Consider the following 21,559-nt stretch of genomic DNA (forward strand, 5'->3'; position numbering starts at 1 on the left):
GGGAGGGAGAGAGAGGGAGGGGGAGAGAGAGAGAGGGGGGAGAGAGAGAGGGAGGGGTACAGAGGGAGAGGGAGAGAGAGGGAGAGAGAGGGAGAGAGAGGGAGAGAGAGGGAGGGAGAGGCGTAGAGAGGGAGAGGGAGAGGGAGAGAGGGGGAGGGAGAGAGGGGGAGGGAGAGGGAGGGAGAGGGGGAGAGAGAGGGTAGAGAGAGGAGAGAGGGGAGGGAGAGGGGGAGAGAGAGGGGAGAGAGAGAGAGGGGAGGGAGAGAGGGGGAGGGAGAGAGGGGGAACAGAAAGAGTGAGGGGATACAAATATGACTTGGAGATGTTGGGGTGTACAAAGTTAAAAATCACACAACATCAGGTTATAGTCCAACAGGTTTAATTGGGAGCACTAGCTTTGGAGCGCCACTCCTTCATCAGGTGGTTGTCCGGGGTACAAATAGAGTCAGGTAACAGATTCAGAGAAGGAGATAAGGGGGAGCAAAAGAGAAAAAGAACTGACAGCGAAAGTGAGAAAACTGCAAGAAAGAATGCTGATAGGGAAATGATAAAATGGATAGAGAGGTAAATGGGTAGGGAGACATAACAATAGAAAGAGATAACATATAGAAGGAAAGGGATAATGGATACAAAGAGAGAGGTAACACATAGATGAACCATGATTGAATTAGAGAGATAATGTTAAGAGCAGGAGATAATGGTTAGGAAGAGGAGAAAGCGGATTATGGATCTGGGAGAGAGGAGAAACCCATGAAGTGAAATCAGACTGAACAGAGGAGATGCCTTGACCAAAAGAAAAAGGAACAAATATTGGAGGTTCCAAAAAGGCCTACTTCCTGGGACAGCTGTTGTTTCAAAATTGTTAAAGCTTCAGTTCTGATGAGCGATTATCAGCTTTTGCACAAAAGCAGTGTGATCTGCCATATAAACATTGACTGCTTGTTCTCTTTATATTTTCGATCTTCAGCACTTGCACCAATTCGCAGTTATAATATGTAGTGGCTGAGTTTTATTATAATTTACTCTCGTTGATAATATTTCAAACCTTGCATTGCTCCGTACTTGCATGAGTAGTTTTCTGGTGTAAATTCATGTTTATGAGGGAATTGTTTGTCCCAGCGTTGACAGGGAGTTCTGGCTGATGTTTGGTTTATGGTTCCCCTGTATCCTACTCCATTATGTTTGAAACATGTTTTGGTGATTTCCACGTCATTCAGCCTGTGCTCCCCATCTTTTGTACCAAAAACAAAGCACAAACAACACAAAATGTTAAAGGTGAGCATGAGCAGTTCACACATCTACATCTGTGACTTTTATACAGTCAGAGAAGTGTAAGGTACAGAAAAAAAAACATTTGGGCTATCAAGTCTGTGCCTGTCAAAAACAATCACCTAAACATTCTAATCCCATTTTCTAGCCCATAGCCTTCTTGAATGTTATGAGATTTCTGCCTCTAACACCCTCACAGACCGTTCTACCACCCTTACAGATGGAAGATTCCATTTTTCTCATGATCCAATCCTATGTATTCATCATACGTCAAAGAGTATGGTGCTGGAAAAGCACAGCCAGTCAGGTAGCATCCGAGGAGCAGGAGTGTCAACGTTTCAGGCATAAGCCCTTCATTCTGATGAAGGGCTTATGCTCAAACTGTCGATTCTCCTGCTCCTCAGATGCTGCCTGACCTGCTGTGCTTTTCTAGCACAACACTGTCTCACATGAAGACCCTGCATCCTGAGATATAGAGCTGTCAATCCTGCCTCTCTTACAACCGTATCGCAGTGACAGCAATGATATCATATCGCTATACCGTCAACTCATCTGTCTTGTAGGTTAGACCCCTTCTATTAAGATATTTATTGGTCAGAGTATTGAATACAAGAGTTGGGAGGTCATGTTGCAGCTGTACAGGATATTGAGATTAGATTAGATTACATTACATTAATCTAATCTAATGTAATGTAATCTAATGTAATGTAATCTAGATTAGATTAGATTAGATTAGATTAGATTAGATTAGATTAGATTAGATTACAGCGTGGAAACAGGCCCTTCGGCCCAACAAGCCCACACCGACCCGCTGAAGCGCAACCTACCCATACCCCTATATGTACCCCTTTTTACCTAACACTACGGGCAATTTAGCATGGCCAATTCACCTGACCTGCACATCTTTGGACTGTGGGAGGAAACCGGAGCACCCGGAGGAAACCCACGCGGACAAGGGGAGAACGTGCAAACTCCACACAGTCAGTCGCCTGAGGCGACTGGTTAGGCCACTGTTGGAATATTTGCAATTCTGGTCTCCTTCCTATCGGAAAGATGTTGTGAAACTTGAAAGGGTTCAGAAAAGATTTACAAGGATGTTGCCAGGGTTGGAGGATTTGAGTCATAGGGAGGGGCTGAACAGGCTGGAGCTGTTTTCCCTGGAGCATCGGAGGCTGAGGGGTGACCTTATAGAGGTTTACAAAATTATGAAGGGCATGGATAGGGTAAATAGGCAAAGTCTTTTCCCTGGGGTGGGGGAGTCCTGAACTGGAGGGCATTGGTTTAGGGTGAGAGGGGAAAGATATAAAAGAGACCTAAGGGGCAACATTTTTATGCAATGGGTGATACTTGTATAGAATGAGCTGCCAGAGGATGTGGTGGAGGCTGGTACAATTGCAACATTTAAGAGGCATTTGGATGGGTATATGAATAGGAAGGGTTTGGCGGAATATGGGCCGGGTGCTGGCAGGTGGGACTAGATTGGGTTGGGATATCTGGTTGGCATGGACGGGTTGGACCAAAGGGTCTGTTTCCATGCTGTACATCTCTATGACTCTAAATACTATCCAACCTTGCCAAACTCTCTTCTGCTTGATCTGACTCATAATCTCTTTGCCTCCTTGACTCACTTGCTGTCACTTCTAAGCCACAAACACCCATCCCCTTCAAAACCCAGCCCCCACTTCCACCACCATCACTAAACCTTCTCTCAGGATCCCACCCCCGTGCTAAGTCATTTTAAACCCTGCCCAACAGCCCAAAACCTTCTTGCAAGGATGCTGGTCCCATTCCGGTTCAGATACAATAGATTACCCTATATACCATTCTCAAGGAACAGTCCCAATGTTCCAGAGATCTAAAGCCCTCTCTCCTGCACCATCTCTCCAGCCATGCATTCATCTGGGCTAACCTCCTATTTAGACACTCAGCAGCATGCAGCACCTGATGTAATCCAGAGGTTACTACCTTTTGGGCCCAATTTTTTAGCCTTTTTCCTAACTCACTAAATTTCTATTTTCAGGACAATATCCCTTTTCCCTCCTCTCATTAGAACCAATATGTACCACCATCTCAATTTGCCCTTCCCCTTCAGATCACAGCAGTCATTGAGTGATATCCCTGACATTAGCATTAGGGAGGCAACATACCATCCTGAAGTCTCTTTAACAGCTGCAGATATGCTTGTCTGTTCCCCTTACAATTGAATCTCTTCTATTATAGCCTTGCTGCAGTTTTTCCTCCCCTCTTGAGGAGTAGACCTATCCATGCTTTTACAGTCACCTCCCTCGACAGAACCCAAAACAGAAGGGGGGATGGCCATAGGGGGCTCCTGCACTACCTGCCTTCCTCTACTCTGCCTGGTGGTTACCCATCCCCTTTCTGCCTACTCAGTCTCCACCTGCACTGTGACCACCATGAGCTATCCATGACATACTCAGCACTGCAGACGCTCCACAGTGAATTCACCCAGCTCCGAAATGTGGTTCACCAGTAGCCTTAACTGGACACATTTGGAAATGAAAACCGTGCACAACTACAGTATGTAGATAGTGTGATGGGTCTTGAACCAATCTTTCCAAGACTAAGTGCCAGCACGAGGGTCTGAATGGCCTCAATCTGTATCATATGTTCTTATCACACTTAATCCTTATTGAATTCATGGAGGGCTTTACAGACTGGTTACTGAGAGGATGTTTCTCCTTGTGGTAGAGTCTAGGAGCAGAGGGCATCATCTCAGAATAAGGACTTGCACATTTAAGGCAGAGATGAGGAGGAATTTCTTCTCTCAGAGGGTGATGAGTCTATGGAATTCCTTATCACAGAGAGCTGCAGAGGCTGAGTCATTAAATGGATTTGAGGCTGAGATAGACAGTTTTTTAATCAGTAATGAAATCAAGGATCATGAGAAGAAGGCAGAAAAGTGGAGCTGTGGATTACCATTATCAGATTAGCCATGGTCTCATTGAATGGTGGAGGAGACTTGATGAACCAAATGGTCTCATTCTGCTTCTAGGTCTTCTGTTTTTATGGTCTTGATTACTTTAAATGCCCCCCTCTGCTTGAGCCTCCATCCATTTTTCCTCATCTAAATCTATCATTATGATCATTCTCAGTCATATGCCAGTCTAACTTCCAGTTCAATTCATCCTTAATCTGCCTCTTTTTAAGGCGAAAAGGAGATTATCTGTCCATCCTTTTCTAATGTGTATACCCACACAGCTATTTTTGTATAAATTTAAGTTGCTTACATTTCTGTAGTTCCCTCCACCCGTCCTAATAACTTAAGGCCTCCTCACGCAGTCGATTCTGATATAACGCAATAGTTCCATTCTCGTACGATCTCACATTATAAGAAAATCATGCAATAGTTACACCATTTATGGGGCCAGAATTGCATTACAGCCAATACAGGAAAGGAAAGTTCGCGTTCTACAAATAATGGTTTAAATTCTTCAATCATGTTAAAGCCACTTTGTGTTGGTTAGCACTGCTGCCTCACAGCGCCAGGGACCCAGGTTCTATTCCAGCCTCGGGCAACTGTATGTGTGGAGTTTGCACATTCTCCCCGTGTCTTTGTGGGTTTCCTCTGGGTGCTCCAATTTCCTCCCACAATCCAAAGATGTGTAGGTTAGATGAGTTGGCCATGCTAAATCACTGATAGAGTTCAGGGATGTGTAAACGAGATGCATTAGTCAGGGGTAAATGTAGAATATTAGGGCAGGGGAATGACTCTTTGGAGGATCAGTCGGTGTGTACTTGTTGGGCCAAATGGCCTGTTTCCACACTGTAGGGATTCTGTAATTCTGTGTTGAAGAAACATGCGTTATTGCAGAACCAACTGGATTTGCATTTTCTGCTCAGACATGAGACCATCCTAGTTCATTTCAGGCCTGTCCCACAACACAGCCTGTGGCCCGCCAAAAGCAGCCCCACTGTTGACGACAACTTGCGTCAGTTTTCTGCTAATTGTCAGATGTCCAGGTTAGATCTGACCTGCTTCCTGCCCCATTTTCTGGAAGAATTCTGTTTGCTTCTCCCAGACTCTCTATTCTTACATTTATTTGCTACCTTCCAGGCCAGAGCCATCCAAAAGTCCTTTCTCCTCTGTTAAGATTTGTCATGCACCATGGTTAGTTGGAACTATGACTGAATCCATGCTATTTCTTGTGCTTTCTACCCGCCTCCATCACAACTCTGAAACAATCTCCCTTGTCCCTACCCACCACACATCACTAACATGATCACATCACCAAACACATTGCCTTCTCCCTCCCTTTCCCCGTTTCAGTTCCCATAATAATAACCTGGACCCCTCCACCATCTTCTTCTGGCTCCACAGGATTAGGACACAGGAGCTACAGCATCCCTAATCTTAAATCTATTACCATTCACTATCTCCCACATCACTCTCTGGGGCCCAAAATACAGTTGGTCCTGATATAACATGATAGTTTGTTCTTGTGCGATCTCACATTAAAAGAAAATCGTGCCATAGCCAAGCCATTTAAACCAATGGGGCCAGAAACGCGTTATAGTCAATATAGGTAAGGAAAGTTCGCGTTCTGCCAATAACAGTCTGAATTCTTCAACCATGTTAAATCCAATTTGCATTGGTGAAACACACATTAGAGCAGAACTGACTGTACAGTTTGGCCTCCACTTCAATGTATTTGCACCTATACCCATTGTAAGCCCTGTTCACAGTAAAGTCTCATTTACAATGAAGGCAGATTAGGGAATCCTTTGTCAAATTCTCTGTTCTGTTCTGTTCTGTCAATATATGGGAGCCTGAGTTCCCTGTCATTTTTCAATTCATTGCCCCACTCTAACCTTTGACTTTCCCCTCCGCTGCAATGAGGTTCAACACAAGCTGAAGGGACAGCCTCTCATCTTCCCACTCAGAATTGCGCACTCTCTGAGCTTAATATTGACTTTCACAGTTTCAGCTCTCAACCATAGGTCTAAATTTCTCTCCTATAGGCTTGGAGGTAAGGCAGAAACCTGGTGCTTGAGGTTAGGATTCCTTTTGGAACACTGCAGATCAGACAATCTCCACAGAAATGCATGAGACACATGAACATGCTTATGTCTGTTTTCTCTAGCTTGCTTTTGCTGGAACAGATCAGATCATTAGCCTGAAGCTAGGGGCTGAAATATGAGGGACAGCACTCTGCAACATGCAGTGCTGATCCGGAGCTTCTTCCACTCAAACCATATGCCACTGGTGTGTGTCAGAAAAGATTTGTGGGTTGACATTTGTCATGTTATGGAGAAACCTACCATGACTATTGGGTCCTGAAGTGAGACTTGAAGCTGACACTTCTGACTTAGAGGGATGCATCCTAACGCACCAGAAGATTGCTGTCCATTCATGTTACTGACATCCAGATTGTTCAAAATGATGAAGGTTACCTCAATGTGCCAGTGGACATTGGCATGAGCCAGTGCATCACTGAGCCATTAAAGTCAGCTCAATTGGCCTCACCATCCAGGAGTTGAAAGATGGACGGCCAGCCAGGGATTTCCATTCAACAGCTCTCACTGGGAAGTACACATATGAGGACTAGAATAAGACTTTCCTGCAATTCCCTCTGTAACAACCATCCCATATTCACTATTTAATGATACATATCAGGAATAGTTGGATGAGGAAGGGAAGGAGTACTGTTATCTCTGTGTCTGTATCCTAACAAGTCAACACTTCCAAGGCATTCCCTTGAAAGGTGAAGCACTTATCCAAGAATAGCTACATAAAAATGGATGCACCACTTTCTAGCTTGATTTCCCTTTTAAGGAGCTTCACTTACCACACTTCCGTATGTTGCAATATTCACGCTCGACTGCGGGGTCAGTGGTATAACACCAGGGACGGCGTGACCCATCAGGATTGCGGCAGTAATTATTGTCCAAATTCTTCTCAGGGTACCTTGATTCATGAGAAGGGAGGGAAACCATAACTGATATTAGGCTAACCATGTCCAATCTGGCCCACAAAATGACACTTTGTCTTAATCCTGATGCTAACAAAAGGCTGTCCAAATGCCTGGCATGCATTGGATTTGAAGCTATTCCAGACCAATGAGATGAAAGTCTACATTGCAGGCCTTTTGTGAGGACTGCACCTTGACCATATTTTGAAGTTAAGCATCCTCCTGGGACACTGAGTGCTTGCTAGTGTGCGTCTAACTCCTGGGAAGATTACCCAGATGGTAGGCCGAGCGGCATTCACATTATAGAATCCCTTCTTTGTGGTAGCAGGCCACTGGGCTCATCGAGTCCACACTGACCCTCTAAAGAGCATCCTACCCAGACCCAACCCTCCACCCCTGTAACCCTGCATTTCCTACGGCTAAACCACATAGCCTGCATACCCCTGGACACTATGGACAATTTAGGATGGCTGATCCATCTAACCTGCATACCTCTGGATTGTGGGAGGTAGCTGGAGCACTCAGAGAAAACCCAAGCAGACACAGGGAGAATGTGCAAACTCCACCCAGACAGTCACCCAAGCCTAGAATCAAATCTGGGTCATTGGTGCTGTGAGGCATCTCTTCGAGGCATCCGAGAAATTCCAACGTATGAAATTCCAACACCACAAGAGGCAGTCAAGCAGCTAAAGAGACACAAATGTCACATCTCACTGAAGTACTGCACTGGAATCAAAGTCCCACTGTTCCTGCTGTCATCACAAAAATTGAAAGTTCCACAATACATCTGATGTTCAGATCCAGATGGGCAGAAAATACAGACTAGGTTTCTGCACTTATCAAAAATCACTATTTTGTTGGAAGTAATTAGACCATAGCTAAAGCTAAACAATGACAGTCTGTCAGCATATAACTATACTAATTAACATAGAAATTTGGAATTTAGGAGCAGAAGTGGGCCATTCCGCCCTTCAAGTCTGTTCCATCATTCAATATAATCACAACAGTTCATCCAAGTCAATGCCTGCTCCCGCTTTCACCCCCATACCTTTTGATCCCTTTAACCCCAAGAGCTATATCAACTCCATGAAAACATTCAATGTGTTGGTCTCATGCTCACCATTCTCTGGATAAAGAAATTTCTCCCCATCTCAGTTCTAAACCATGTACCCTTAGACTGTGACCCCGGTTATGGTCTCCCCGGTCCTCGGGAATATCCTTCCTGTGTTTACCCCTGTTTTATAGGTTTCTGTGAGATTCATCCTCATTCTTCTAAACTTCAGTGAACATAGCCTAAACAGATCCAGTCTCTCTTCAAAAAGTCAGTGCTATCATCCCAGTAATCAGTCTGGTCAATCTTTGTTGCATTCCCCCATAGCCAAAACATTCTTGCTCAGGTAAGGAGACCAAAAGGTCTGAAGGAGTTATCTGAGGAGGTTGTAGAGGCATTGCTGGTGAACTTTCAGGAATCACAAGAGTCACAGAGTCCCAGTGGACGGGATAATGGCTAATGTAATACCTCTGTTTGAGGCAGGGAGACAGAAGACAGGAAATACAGGCAAGTTAGCCTCACCTTGGTTGTTGATAAGATTTTAGAGTCTACCAGTAAGGTTGAGTAGTAGGAAGAGTACTTGGAAGGGCATTGCAAAATAGGGCTGAATTAGCACAGCTGGGAGGTCATATCAGTTAGAATTCTTTGAGGAGATAATGAGCAAGTTAAACAAAGGAGAGCAAGTGGATGTGATATGTTTGGATTTCCAGAAGGCCTTTGACAAGGTGCCACACAGGAGGCTGCCAGTGTTATAAGAGGAAGATACCATTAGGAGCAAAGTAGTGGCATAGAGAGAGGGTAGTGGCATGGATAGAGGATTGGCTGACTGGCAGAAGACAGAGACCGAGGATAAAGGGTTTTTTTTCAGGGTGGCAGCTGGTGACTAGTGGAGTTCCACAGAGGTCTTTGTTAGAGTCAGAATCACAGAATCCCTACAGTGTAGAAACAGGCCATTTGGCCCAACAATGACCCTCTGAAGAGTAACCCCATTCAGATTCATTCCCCTACCCTATTATTCTACATGTACCCCTAACTTATGCATCTAACATACACCTCCCTGAATACTAAGGGCAATTTAGCATGACCAATTCACCTAACCTGCACATCTTTGGATTGTGGGAGGAAACCAGAACAACCAGAGGAAACTTGCGCAGACATGGGGAAAAGGATAAACACAGATCTCAATTATTCACATTATGTTGGGGCTTCAACTATTCACAGTATACATTAACAATTTAGACAAAGGAACTGAGGGCATTGTTGCTAAGTTTGCAGATGACACAAAAATAGGTAAAGGGACAGGTGGTGTTGAGGAAGTGGGGAGGCTACAGAAGAACATGGACAGGCTAGGACAGTGGGCATAGAAATGACAAATGGAATACAATATGGGAAAGTGTGAGGTTATGCACCTTGTAGAAAGAACAAAGGCATAGACTATTTTCTCAGAGTGAGTGTCTCAATTACTAGGGATCATGAGTTCAAGGTGAGAGGAGGAAAGTTTAAGGGAGATATGCGTGGAAAGTTCTTTATGTACAGGATAGTGGGTGCCTGGAGAACAGCGGAGGCAGTAGAGGCAGGCACGATAATGTCATTTAAGATATATCTTACAGATACATGAATGGGTAGGGAGCAATGAGATACAGATCCTTAGAAAATAGGTGACAGGTTTTGATAGAGGATCTGGATCAGCGCAGGCTAGGAGGGCTGAAGGGTCTGTTCCTGTGCTGTAATTTTCTTTGTTCTTGAGAGTTTGGAAATGAGTTTGTTTGGAATTATGTTGAAGGAAGAGCTGTAGTCAATAAGTAAGAGCCTGATGTAAGTTTCCTTGTTGTCCAGATGTTCCAGTGTAGAGCCAGGGAGATGATGTTTGCTGTGTACCCGTTGCGCTGGTAGGAAAATTGCAAGGGATCAAGGCAATCTCGGAGGCTGGAGCTGATGTGAGCCATGACCAACCTCTTAAAGCACTTCGTAATTATGGAGGTCAATCCACTGGGCAGTGGTCATTTAGGTAGGATGCATGATTTTTCTTTTGTGCTGGGGTGATGGTGGTCCTCTTGAAGCAGGTGGGGATTTCAGATTATAGTAAGAAGAGGTTGAAGATGTCTGTGAATACTCCCGCCAGCTGGTCCACATAGGATTTGTGTGGACAACCGGTAATTCCATCTAGGCCGGTCACTTTCCATGGGTTCACCCTTAAGAAGGCTGATCTAATGTCTGCAGTGATAACTGTGGGTACAGGTGTATCAGAGGCTGATGGGATAGGTGACATTGTTTCACTGACTTTTGGTTCAAAGAGAGCGTAGAATGCATTGAGATTGTCAGGTAGGGATGTACTGTTTGCCCACAATTCTGTTTGACTTACTTTGTAGCCCATTATGACGTGTAAGTATTGCGAGTCGACCCACAGCAGGTGAACTGCAGCAGTTCAAGAAGGCAATTCACCACCACCTTCTCAAGGACAACTAGGGATGGGCAATAAATGCTGGACAGCCAGCAACACACATTCCAAAAAATGAATGAATTATTTTTAAAAAGCCTTGCCACAAACGATGGGTGCCTCTGTCACTAGTCTGGGTCTCAAGCTTAGTTTGGTGTTGCCTCTTGGCATCCCTGATACCTTTGCAAAGCTTGTATGTGGATTTCCTGTAGGGGTCAGGACCGCCCAGCTTGAACGCCTCAGACCTGGACTTCAGGGGGGGAGTGGATCTCCTGAGTCATCCGTGGTTTCCAGTTGGAAACTTTTGGATTAACTTCTTCAGCATGCAGTCCTCTACACATTTACTTATGAAGTCTGTGGCTTACTCATTTAGGTTGGCTGCTGAGTTCTTGAATATAGACTAGTTGACCGACTCTAAGCAGTCCTTCTGTTTCCTCTGATCAACCCTGAACTAATTCTGTAATGAATCATCATGCTTCAATATCTGCCCGTAAACTGGAAAAAGAGTACAGCATTAAGGTATAATTTTCTAAACAGCAGATGGGGGAATGGAGCAGTAGGCATTTTTATGTTTCTGTAGTAATGTCAAGGATTCAGAGGGATATAGACCAAACTTAGGAAATCAGGACTAGTTTAATTTAGGAAAATTGGTCGGCGTAGACTAATTGGACTGAAGGGTCTGTTTCTGTGCTGCATGACTCTATGACTCTATAACCGTTCCCCCTACACCATCTCTCCAGCACATATTGATCTGATATGTCTTGCTATTTGTATTCTGAATAGTACATGGCACTAGTAACAATCCTGAGATCACTACTTCAGATCCTATTTTAGCTTGTTTCTTAACTGCCTATATTCTGTTCTTAGTAACTCGTCCCTTTTATAAAAATCTACACCAGTGGTACTTGTGTGTACCACAACCACTCTGGGATGTAAATTATCGGGCCTCCCTCCCACTCCAGAATGGTCTGTAGCTGCTCCTTGACCCTTAGCACACAGGAGGAAACGTACTATCCTGCAGTTTCATTTTAGCCACAAAAAGGTCTATCAATTCCCCTTACAATTGAAGAGCCAGTTAATGGAGCATTCAGGTGCCTCAGTGATAATTTTGTACTGTCTGGTTTGAACACTGCCACACAAGCCACATACTTCTCTGGTTGGTAGTTATGCCCATGAGGATAACTGAGATCCCAGCGTTGACATTCTCTCCCACTCTCTGTGTGGTCCACGAAGCCAGAGTAATCTTCACCATTGCACATCAAACATTCCACTAAGGAACAAAAAAAAATAGAAAGACGCATGTCAGATATTTGATCAGGATCTTTCTTGCACGTGACCCAACCTTCTGAAAAGTGATGGTGATTCTCTATTCCTCCAAATATTGCTTTAATATTGAAGATTACACTTTGCTGTTTATTCCTTAATGTTAACAATCACACAACACCAGGTTATAGTCCGACAGGTTTAATTGGAAGCACTCTAGCTTTCGGAGTGTCGCTCCTTCATCAGGTGGTAGTGGAGGGTTCAATCCTAACACACAGAATTTATAGCAAAAATTTACAGTGTGATGTAACTGAAATTATACATTGAAAAATTGATTGTCTATTAAGCCTTTCATCTGTTAGAACGCCGTGATAGTTTCACTTCTTTCACGTGTAAATCACAAAACCTTTTTTTAACAAGTTGCACTCTTGGGTTAGCTGTTAACAATGGTGATAGCTAGACAATATGTTGAAGGTGTTGGCCCCCTGTGTTCTCTGTCTATGCCATGATGTTTAGATTGATTCTAATCTAAAAAGTGAAATAATGGAGTTTTACATGAATTCATGCAGTACAATGTAACCCTGCAAGTACAAATTCACCCCACAAAGTATGTGTGTGCATGTGGGTCTTTGTGTGTGTGTCTCTGTCTGGGTTGGGGGTTGTGAGTGTGAGGAAGTGTATGTGTGTGTGTGTAGTGAGTGCAGAGTGTCTTAAGACTGTGAGGGGGTGCATGTGTGTGTCTGTAAGTGTGTGTGTGTGGGTGTCCGTGTCCGCGTCTGTATATATGTGTGTCCGTGTGTATGTGTGTATAGGAGTGTGTGTGTGTGTGTGTGTGTGTGTGTGTGTGTGTGTGTAGGTAGGAGTATCTGTGCGTGTGTGTGTATAGTGCAATGGTGGTCACAGGATTACATTGTACTTTGCTCAAAAACTGCATGCATTCATGTAGAACTCTGAGCTCAAAAACTGCATGAATTCATGTAAAATTCCATTATCTCACTTTTTAGATTAGAATCAATCTAAACATCATGGCATAGACAGAGAACACAGGGGGCCAACACCTTCAACATATTGTCTAGCCATCACTATTGTTAACAGCTAACCCGAGAACGCAACTTTTTAAAAAAAGGTTTTGTGATTTACATGTGAAAGAAGTGAAACTATCACGGTATTCTAACAGATGAAGGGCTTAACAGACAATCAATTTTTCAATGTATAATTTCAGTTACATCAAACTGTAAATTTTTGTTATAAATTCTTTGTGTTAGGATTGAACCCTCCACTACCACCTAATGAAGGAGCGACACTCTGAAAGCTAGTGTGCTTCCAATTAAACCTGTTGGACTATAACCTGGTGTTGTGTGATTTTTAACTTTGTACACCCCAGTCCAACACCGGCATCTCTAAATTATTCCTTAATGTTCACTTTCACAGGTCAACTGGAGCAGCTGTCTTAGTTCAGGGCACTGCTCTTCCCAATTCATCAGTAATTGCTCTTCTTCAGTTCCCGTGACACACTATCTTCAAACACCAAGGTTCGGCTTCCTTGGCCACTCAAAGTAGTATCACTGGTGTGAATTGTATTGTCAGGTGAAACTTCTGACTCTTTAGGGTTGTTAAGAAGGCATACAGCTTTTATTAATAGAGGGATTGAGTTCCGGAACCATGAGGCTATGCTGCAGCTGTACAAAACTCTAGTGCAGCCGCACTTGGAGTATTGTGTCCAGTTCTGGTCACCGCATTATAAGAAGGACGTGGAAGCTTTGGAAAGGGTGCAGGGGAGATTTACTAGGATGTTGCCTGGTATGGAGGGAAGGTCTTACGAGGAAAGGCTGAGAGACTTGAGGCTGTTTTCGTTAGAGAGAAGAAGGTTGAGAGGTGACTTAATAGAGACATATAAGATAATCAGAGGGTTAGATAGGGTGGACAGGGAGAGCCTTTTTCCAAGTATGGTGACGGTGAGCACAAGGGGGCTTAGCTTTAAATCGAGGAGTGATAGACATAGGTCAGATGTCAGAGGTAGTTTCTTTACTCAGAGAGTAGTAAGGGTATGGAATGCTTTGCCTGCAACAGTAGTAGATTCGCCAACTTTAAGTACATTTAAGTCGTCATTGGACAAGCATGTGGACATACATGGAATAGAGTAGGTTAGATGGGCTTCTGATTGGTATGACAGGTTGGCGCAACATCGAGGGCCGAAGGGCCTGTACTGCGCTGTAATGTTCTATGTTCTATATGTTCTATGTTTACAAGGTGCAATAGAAATAAAAGAAATGCTCGAGAAAGTTTGTTTCAAATATTCTCTTACTTGCAGGAGATTGGAGGCTTTCTTCAGCAAGTGACATGATCATCGGATTCTGAGCGTACAACACTTATTTTTCAAAGCTGGTGAGGACACAGAGTTAGTTGGAAAATAATACGTGGAGAACTTTGGTACTGTCATGGTTGGCTATCCACTGACTGTATTGCATAACAAACTGCAGAAATATGGCCAGTGTACATTAAAATGTAGTAAGCGATCAGCCATTCTAGATATACTTAGATAACCTGTGTAGAGATGTTACGACACGTGTCCAGAGCAGATGGGATTTGAAGCCAGCCCTTATATACCGATCACTTCCAGATGACACTGATAGAGCACCTTCAGTCCATTGTGTCTGTGCTACCTTTTTTGAGCAGTAATCTAGTTAAGCTCAACAAATGCTATGAAATAATCACCACCGCCACCACCAAACCAACAAACCGCTCCCCCCCCCCACTACACCCTCCCCCATCCCCAACACACCTACCCCAACATTGCTCACCACCCCACTGCAACCCCCCAACACCCATCCATCGATCACATTGATAGGATCTTGGCTTCACATCCACATCTGAATGAAGACACCTCCAAAAGTACAGTACTAACTCACTTGTATGTCAGCCAGGGCCCTGTGCACAGTGTTAAGTGGTGTTTAAACCCATAACAGTCAGATTCTGAAATGCAAGTGCTATCAAATGAGCCATGACTGACCCAAGGGAAATATCTGCTTGACTGAATGTTGAGGGAGGGTAGTCTATTGTCTAACATCCCTTAATAAATCTGACTGGAAGGTAACGTTAAAGAAAGGCTTGCATTTATATAACAACTAATTTCACACCTTTGAAGTGTTTCTATAGGTTGTAAATAGGATATAATGTGATAGTCTGCCTTTTCAGTGGGCATAGATTGAGAGATTAATATTAGCTAGAACACCAGACTAGCACCCAGGCTTTGAAATAGTATCATGTGATTTTATTTTTACCTAACCCAAACAGGGCAATCATCTGGGGGACTTTGCGTTATTCCCTGAGTAATGGACTGGAGTGCCAGCTTCAAATTTAGTTTTCACGTCCTGCAGCAGGGACTGAACCCAGAACCTTGGCACTCTGATGCAGGAATACCACTAACTGAGACAGGCCTGACACATTGCAAAAATCATGGCGGTGCTGCTGCACATTTTAATCCCCGGGTCAGGTGGCCATATGGAATGGCTGGCCTCTATCCTGACCCTGCCATTCACTCTACCGGAACTCAAATGTCGAAGGGCCAGTTCTCTTTGATACCACAATAAGCTGGCAAGGACACAAACACTGAGCTGAACCTGTGGAGTCTCTGCCCCAAGTGCCTTGAATTTATGCAGAGAGAACTTTACTTTCATCACATCTCTTGATGCCACAGTCCTCCAGCCGAGTGTGCCAGTCCGTAGTATAACACCAGGGGCCATTCTCATCATTGTCAGGGTTGCGACAGTAATTCAAATCCAGCCCTTTCCTTGGGAATTGACTAGGTGAGTTCCTGTCAAAAGCAAAATCCCAGACAATACATCAGTCCTTTCCTACAATCAGACAGCTAGAAATAGCTGAGAATATGAAATGTTATCCTATTATATTGCATCTTTACTGCCTCTTTTCCAAATCCCATCATTTTGTATCTCTACACTCTGCAGCTGTAGAAATGGGAGGATTGATAGGGTGATGAACAGGGAAGAATTGTTGTTTACATAGCTTCACACTCCACCTTTGGAAACGTGGCAAGACTCACAGGATAAGGGTTAAGACATGCACAGCAGTTTCATGACATTGATGCTGGCCAGTAGTTAGTACAATTCAGTGGCTGGTGAGGTGAGAGGTGGGGGTAGGAGGGGGAGCAGTGGTAGGAGTTATTGGGGCTTCTTGGTTTATGGGATTCCCAGAGGCATAAGACAGAGAAATGCCTATCATCTCCACCAGGTCCAAGTATCCCATTCGATATAGGTACCATTGTAGAATTCAGAGACAAAGCTCCATACTTCTGTTATGAGGTTAAAAATCACACAACACCAGGTTATAGTCCAACAGGTTTAATTGGAAGCACTAGCTTTTGCGCACTACTCCTTCATCAGGATAACCACCTGATGAAGGAGCGTCGCTCCGAAAGCTCGTGCTTCCAATTAAACCTGTTGGACTATAACCTGGTGTTGTGTGATTTTTAACTTTGTACACCGCAGTCCATCACCGGCATCTCCAAATCATGTCTGTTATGAGGACATTTTACCTTAAGTCTTAATTTAGAATATCATTTATTTTGCTATATTTTGCCTTTTGCTTTTAAGAGAGAAAACTTTGCAAAGCAAAGAAAACAGCAGGAAAACAGCTTCATTTGCAAAAAATTGCATGCTGTTCTACTCGAGTCACTGTCTACAATAATGACAAAAGAGATCAGTCTGATTTATATCCTTACTGGAAGGATGGAAGGATGTTGCAGGTTCAAGAGTGTGGTGCTGGAAAAGCACAGCAGGTCAGGCAGCATCCGAGGAGCAGGAGAATCGAAGTTTCGGGCCAGAGCCCTTCATCAGGAACAACTCTGATCTCCAGCATCTTCAGACCTCACTTTCTCCTGGATGTTGCAGGTTACAGAGGGATATACATAAGCTGCAGAGCAGGGCTGTGAGGTGGTAAATGGAATTTATTACGGAAAAGTATGAGGTGATTCACTTTGGAAGGAGCAACAGGAATACAGAGTATTGGGCTAATGGTACGATTCTTGGTAGTGTGAATGAGCAGAGAGATCTCGGTGTCCATGTGTATAGATCTCTGAAAGTTGCCACCCAGGTTGATAGGGTTGTTAAGAAGGCGTATGGTGTGTTAGCTATTATTGGTACAGAGATTGAGTTTCGGAGCCATGAGGTCATGTTGCAACTGCACTTGGAGTATTGTGTAGAGTTCTTGTTGCCGCATTATAGGAAGGATGTGCAAGCGTTGAAAAGGGTGCAGAGGAGATTTACTAGAATTTTGCCTGGCATGGAGGGACGATCTTGTAAGGAAAGACTTAGGGACTTGAGGCTGTTTTCGTTAGAGGGAAGGTTAAGAGGTGATCTAATAGAGACATGCGAGATGATCAGAGGATTAGATAGGATTGACAGTGAGAGCCTTTTTCCTCAGATGGTGATGGCTAGCACGAGGGATCATGGCTTTAAATTGAGGGGCAATAGATATCAGACAGATGTCAGAGGTAGTTTCTTTACTCAGAGAGTAGTAAGGGTGCAGAATGCCCTGTCTGCAACAGTAGTGGATTCGCCAACATTAAGGGCATTTAAATAGTCATTGGATAAACATTTGGTTGATAATGGAATAGTGTAGGTTAGACGGGCTTCAGATTGGTTTTACAAGTCGGTGCAGCATCGTGGGCCGAAGGGCCTGTAATGCGCTGTAATGATCTATGTTCTGTGTTCACCGGCCCATTTGAACTTAGCATGGGCTGGGCATTGCAGGGCAGGAAACAGAATCATGAACTTAAAAAATGGCTTGATCCATGATCCCCACTTCAGAGGTGAAAATCAGGACTAAAAAATCAGTTTGCTGTAAATGCAAAACATATCCTGCAATGTAATGGAGGACAGTGCAATGGCAAATTATCTCTAGGTTGCAATTTGAAGGAGTGCATCAAGATCAACCAGCCTGGGCCTTGCTGAGAGCATTTGCTAAGTCTGGATGGGAAGAAAAAGCAATCTGGAGAAGAATGAGCATTCCTTCAATTGCTTCAAAAACCAGGTACTCCCTGCTCTACATTCAGGTGAGTAACATTAAAAAAAATTGGAGGCAACCTTCAGCAAGGATCCCTGATAAGGCATGATGTAAATCATGTTTAGACTCAACTTCTGGATGTCCAGCAAAATTAATGAGTCCAGAAACAGGCATTCAGCTCCTTTCTAGCAACTGCAAGGAGTCTAACACCCTGGTCTCAGGGTTGACATGAAATGCCATCTTGCTGTCCTCATTGGGTGGAAATGAAAAAAAGCAAAATGGCTGCCCAAGACCAGAGATTCTGCACAATACAAGGACAAGGCTCAAGATGAAGCAGGTGAATCTTTGATGTATCCCATTGCTACCCATCAGCACAGGCTGTAGAATTTGTGGAAAGCAACCAACAGGAGGCTACAATGGCAGAGGTTGGCATCGGTCTCTCACCCGTACTCAGGCACAGGCCCAAGATAAACCTGAAAACCACTATGGATACTATAAATCAGAAATGAAAACAAAAAATTGCTGGAAAAGCTCAGCAGGTCTGGTAGCATCTGTGGAGAGAAATCAGAGCTAACGTTTTGGATCGAGTGACCCCCTCCTCAGAACAAGCAGGTGTCTGCAATGCATCTGTGATGCAGATTATTCTGGGACAAGAAACATACATTTACTATATCCCAGGAATACCCTTGAGCATCCATTAGCACCTGTACAGAAAGATCCAATCTCTTTATTCCTTCATTGTATGCCTCAGGATGAGAAAAAATCTCCTAAACCTTGGGACTTTGCTGAAAAAGAGTTTTCTCTGCACAATGCCTTGAAGTGAGCCTGTTACCTATCATCTTTAATTGGACTGGTTTTTCATGAGGAGTGCTTTCCAAAATCTAAACTAATCCCAATTGGGCACATCTGATAATTATTACATTAGTTAGCAACAGGGAACAGAGGTTAAAAGCAAAGACGTGTGTATACCTGTGTTCGTGAGGCACATTAGAGCTCCAATGCTGGCACATCTTCCCACTTTTGGTTATGTACCTATATCCCCTGTATGTGACTCCCTTGTTCACAATGCATTCTCGCATATAGTCTACAAGAGGAATTTGGGACAAAGGTTAGGATGTAGAAAGAGGCAAATGCTGCCTGTAGTCTACATGTTAGTTAACCACAAACAATAATACTGAAAGAAAACAGAAAGTGCTGGACAAATCCAGCATATATGCCAAACCAAACAAAATCATTCTTCAAAACTCAATAATACTGCTCTTTCAGATAACTAGCAGTCATTATTAGATTAGGTTCAGCCACTATAATGGAATACCAGTTTTGTTTTCATCATATTAAAGGGAAACTCAAAAGGAAGATGTTTTCCCCTAATATGTATATGGCCATTGTATATTCAAGTCTGGCATGAACCACAATTGGGAACAGTAATGGTAATTACAGGATTAGTCATTCAGATAACCGTATGACCACTCTTCAAAAACATGCGTTTGAACCACACAATAATAATGGTTGGAAATTGGATTGTTGCAAAACTCCAACGGGTTTACTAAAGCTCATTAGGGAAGGAAATCTGCCATTCTTACCCAGTCTTGTCTCCAGATGACTTCAGACCAAAAGACCCAAACCAAAAGACTCTTAAGTGCCCTCTGAACTGGTCAAGCAAGCCACTCAGTCGCTCAGGTCAGTGTCACACCACCACCAAGGCCTGAAGGACAATTAGGGATGGGCAACAAATGTTGACCTTACCAGTGATATTCACATCCCAAGAAAGAAAAGCAATTGGTAAAGGGAAACAGTGCTTGACAATTGGTGACCTGTGGTGGGTTTGAACTACAGTCCTGCTTGGGAGAGTTGAGTGCAATCTTTGTAGTTGGAAACCCAGTAGGTTATTCCACTAACAAAAAGAGTAATGTGCACCATCTCTCACAATGGTGGGTGGAATTACACACAGTTTTATACGGCTCATAATAGTGTCCGGATATGTCAGATTATATTGTGTCTACAGCACATAAGTAATGATTTGGAGATGCCGGTGTTGGACTGGGGTGTACAAAGTTAAAAATCACACAACACCAGGTTATAGTCCAACAGGTTTAATTGGAAGCTATCACCTGATGAAGGAGCGTCACTCCGAAAGCTAGTGTGCTTCCAATTAAACCTGTTGGACTATAACCTGGTCTTGTGTGATTTTTAACTTTGCACATAAGTAAGCCATTCAGCCCAATTATCAGTATTTGTGCTCCACACAGGCCTCTGCATAACTCTCTTCATGTAACATCAGCGTATCTTGTATTCATTTTTCCCCAGGAGCTTATCTAAATTCCCCTTCAGTACATCTATACTTTCCACCTCAACTACTCCCTGCGTTTGCAATTCCACGTTTGCATTAATGATCGCATAAAAATGTATCTTGAGAGCACTTGACCATTTATTAGTGATTATTTCACATACAAGTCTGCCCGGTTTTTGTATTCTCTACAATGGAAGCATTTCCAAATCAATCCACTCAAACACTTTCAACATTTTGAAGCTCACTACCAAATCACCTAATAGCCTTCTCTTTTCTATAGAGAAAAAAAAATGTTCTGTCCAGGTGTAACTTAACGTTTGTTGTCTTCATAAATCATTTTTGCAACTTCTCCAATCCAGCTATATCTAGAATTGTACATTGACTATGGTGGGGCCAATATTCAGTACAAGGTCAACATGGCACCCTGATTTTCAAATCTATCCCTCCAGATATGAACATCAATGCTGGTTTAGTTTTCTTACGACCTTCCTAACTTGCATCGTTACTTAAGTGATTTGTACATCTGCAGTTTTGAATTTATTTGCACCTCGATGATACTGTTATTATTGTCTTATTACCCAAACAATATGTGACTTTACTGTTTCCACACCCCCACAACTTAATAATATTAAAATTCATTTGTCAATTAAAAGCCATTCAAGTTTAACAATATGCATTGCTACTTCGAGTGACTTGTGCATCTGTGACTGCAGAGACCTCTGTCCATCTACCTCATTTAGAAACTTATTTCCCTAGGAAAACAGGATTTCATTATTCTCCCTTCCAAAACATATAGCCCAGCTTAGTTCATTTGAAATTACACACCCATCCTGCAACTTCCTCTGTATTAACAAGCTTCAGCCAATTTGTTGACCTCGACAAATTTTGAAATTGTGTGCTCCCTTACAGGTCAAAGGGCAGTGTTCAGAGAGGCATACCTTTCTTCTCATATAGGTCGACATGATTGTGCCTCTGCCTTTCTGTGCCTGTTTCCTGACTGGTCCAATCTAACATCTGGCATTGCTTGCTTTGGAGATTGTAGTTAAAAGCTCTAAATGGGAGGAAAAAAAGACAAAAGTACACCATGAAAAGAGACAATTTACTGTTATTAGTAAGCTTATCTTCGACTTTTGAAGGCAGCTTGCTATGAAGTGAAAACAGAGAATGATGTGAGTATTGAACTTCAGGTTGCAGCTCCTGCAATGCTTTATGCCACAACTGAGTAGTGGACTGAAAATTAAGCCGCTCTATTCCCGGATATGTCAGTAATGTGAAAGGATTTGGTCAAACTTTCCGAA

At 43.3% G+C, this 21,559-nt stretch overlaps 1 protein-coding gene across 1 annotated transcript in view; it reads right to left on the bottom strand.

Annotated features, from left to right (window-relative positions):
* Window positions 1-21,559, bottom strand: part of mst1 (macrophage stimulating 1) — an 85,542-nt gene that overhangs the window by 39,050 nt on the left and 24,933 nt on the right. The window contains exons 3-8 of the mRNA XM_043708469.2: window positions 21,200-21,312; window positions 18,941-19,055; window positions 15,622-15,764; window positions 11,837-11,957; window positions 7,077-7,195; window positions 1,063-1,231 (exon numbers count right to left, since the gene is read on the bottom strand). Of these exons, the coding sequence (XP_043564404.1) occupies window positions 1,063-1,231; window positions 7,077-7,195; window positions 11,837-11,957; window positions 15,622-15,764; window positions 18,941-19,055; window positions 21,200-21,312 (780 nt within the window). The remainder of the gene's footprint in view (window positions 1-1,062; window positions 1,232-7,076; window positions 7,196-11,836; window positions 11,958-15,621; window positions 15,765-18,940; window positions 19,056-21,199; window positions 21,313-21,559) is intronic.

The sequence above is a fragment of the Chiloscyllium plagiosum genome, unplaced genomic scaffold, assembly GCF_037043375.1.
Source record: "Chiloscyllium plagiosum isolate Xiang-an unplaced genomic scaffold, Cpla_swu_hap1 HiC_scaffold_14, whole genome shotgun sequence".
Lineage (NCBI taxonomy): Eukaryota > Metazoa > Chordata > Chondrichthyes > Orectolobiformes > Hemiscylliidae > Chiloscyllium > Chiloscyllium plagiosum.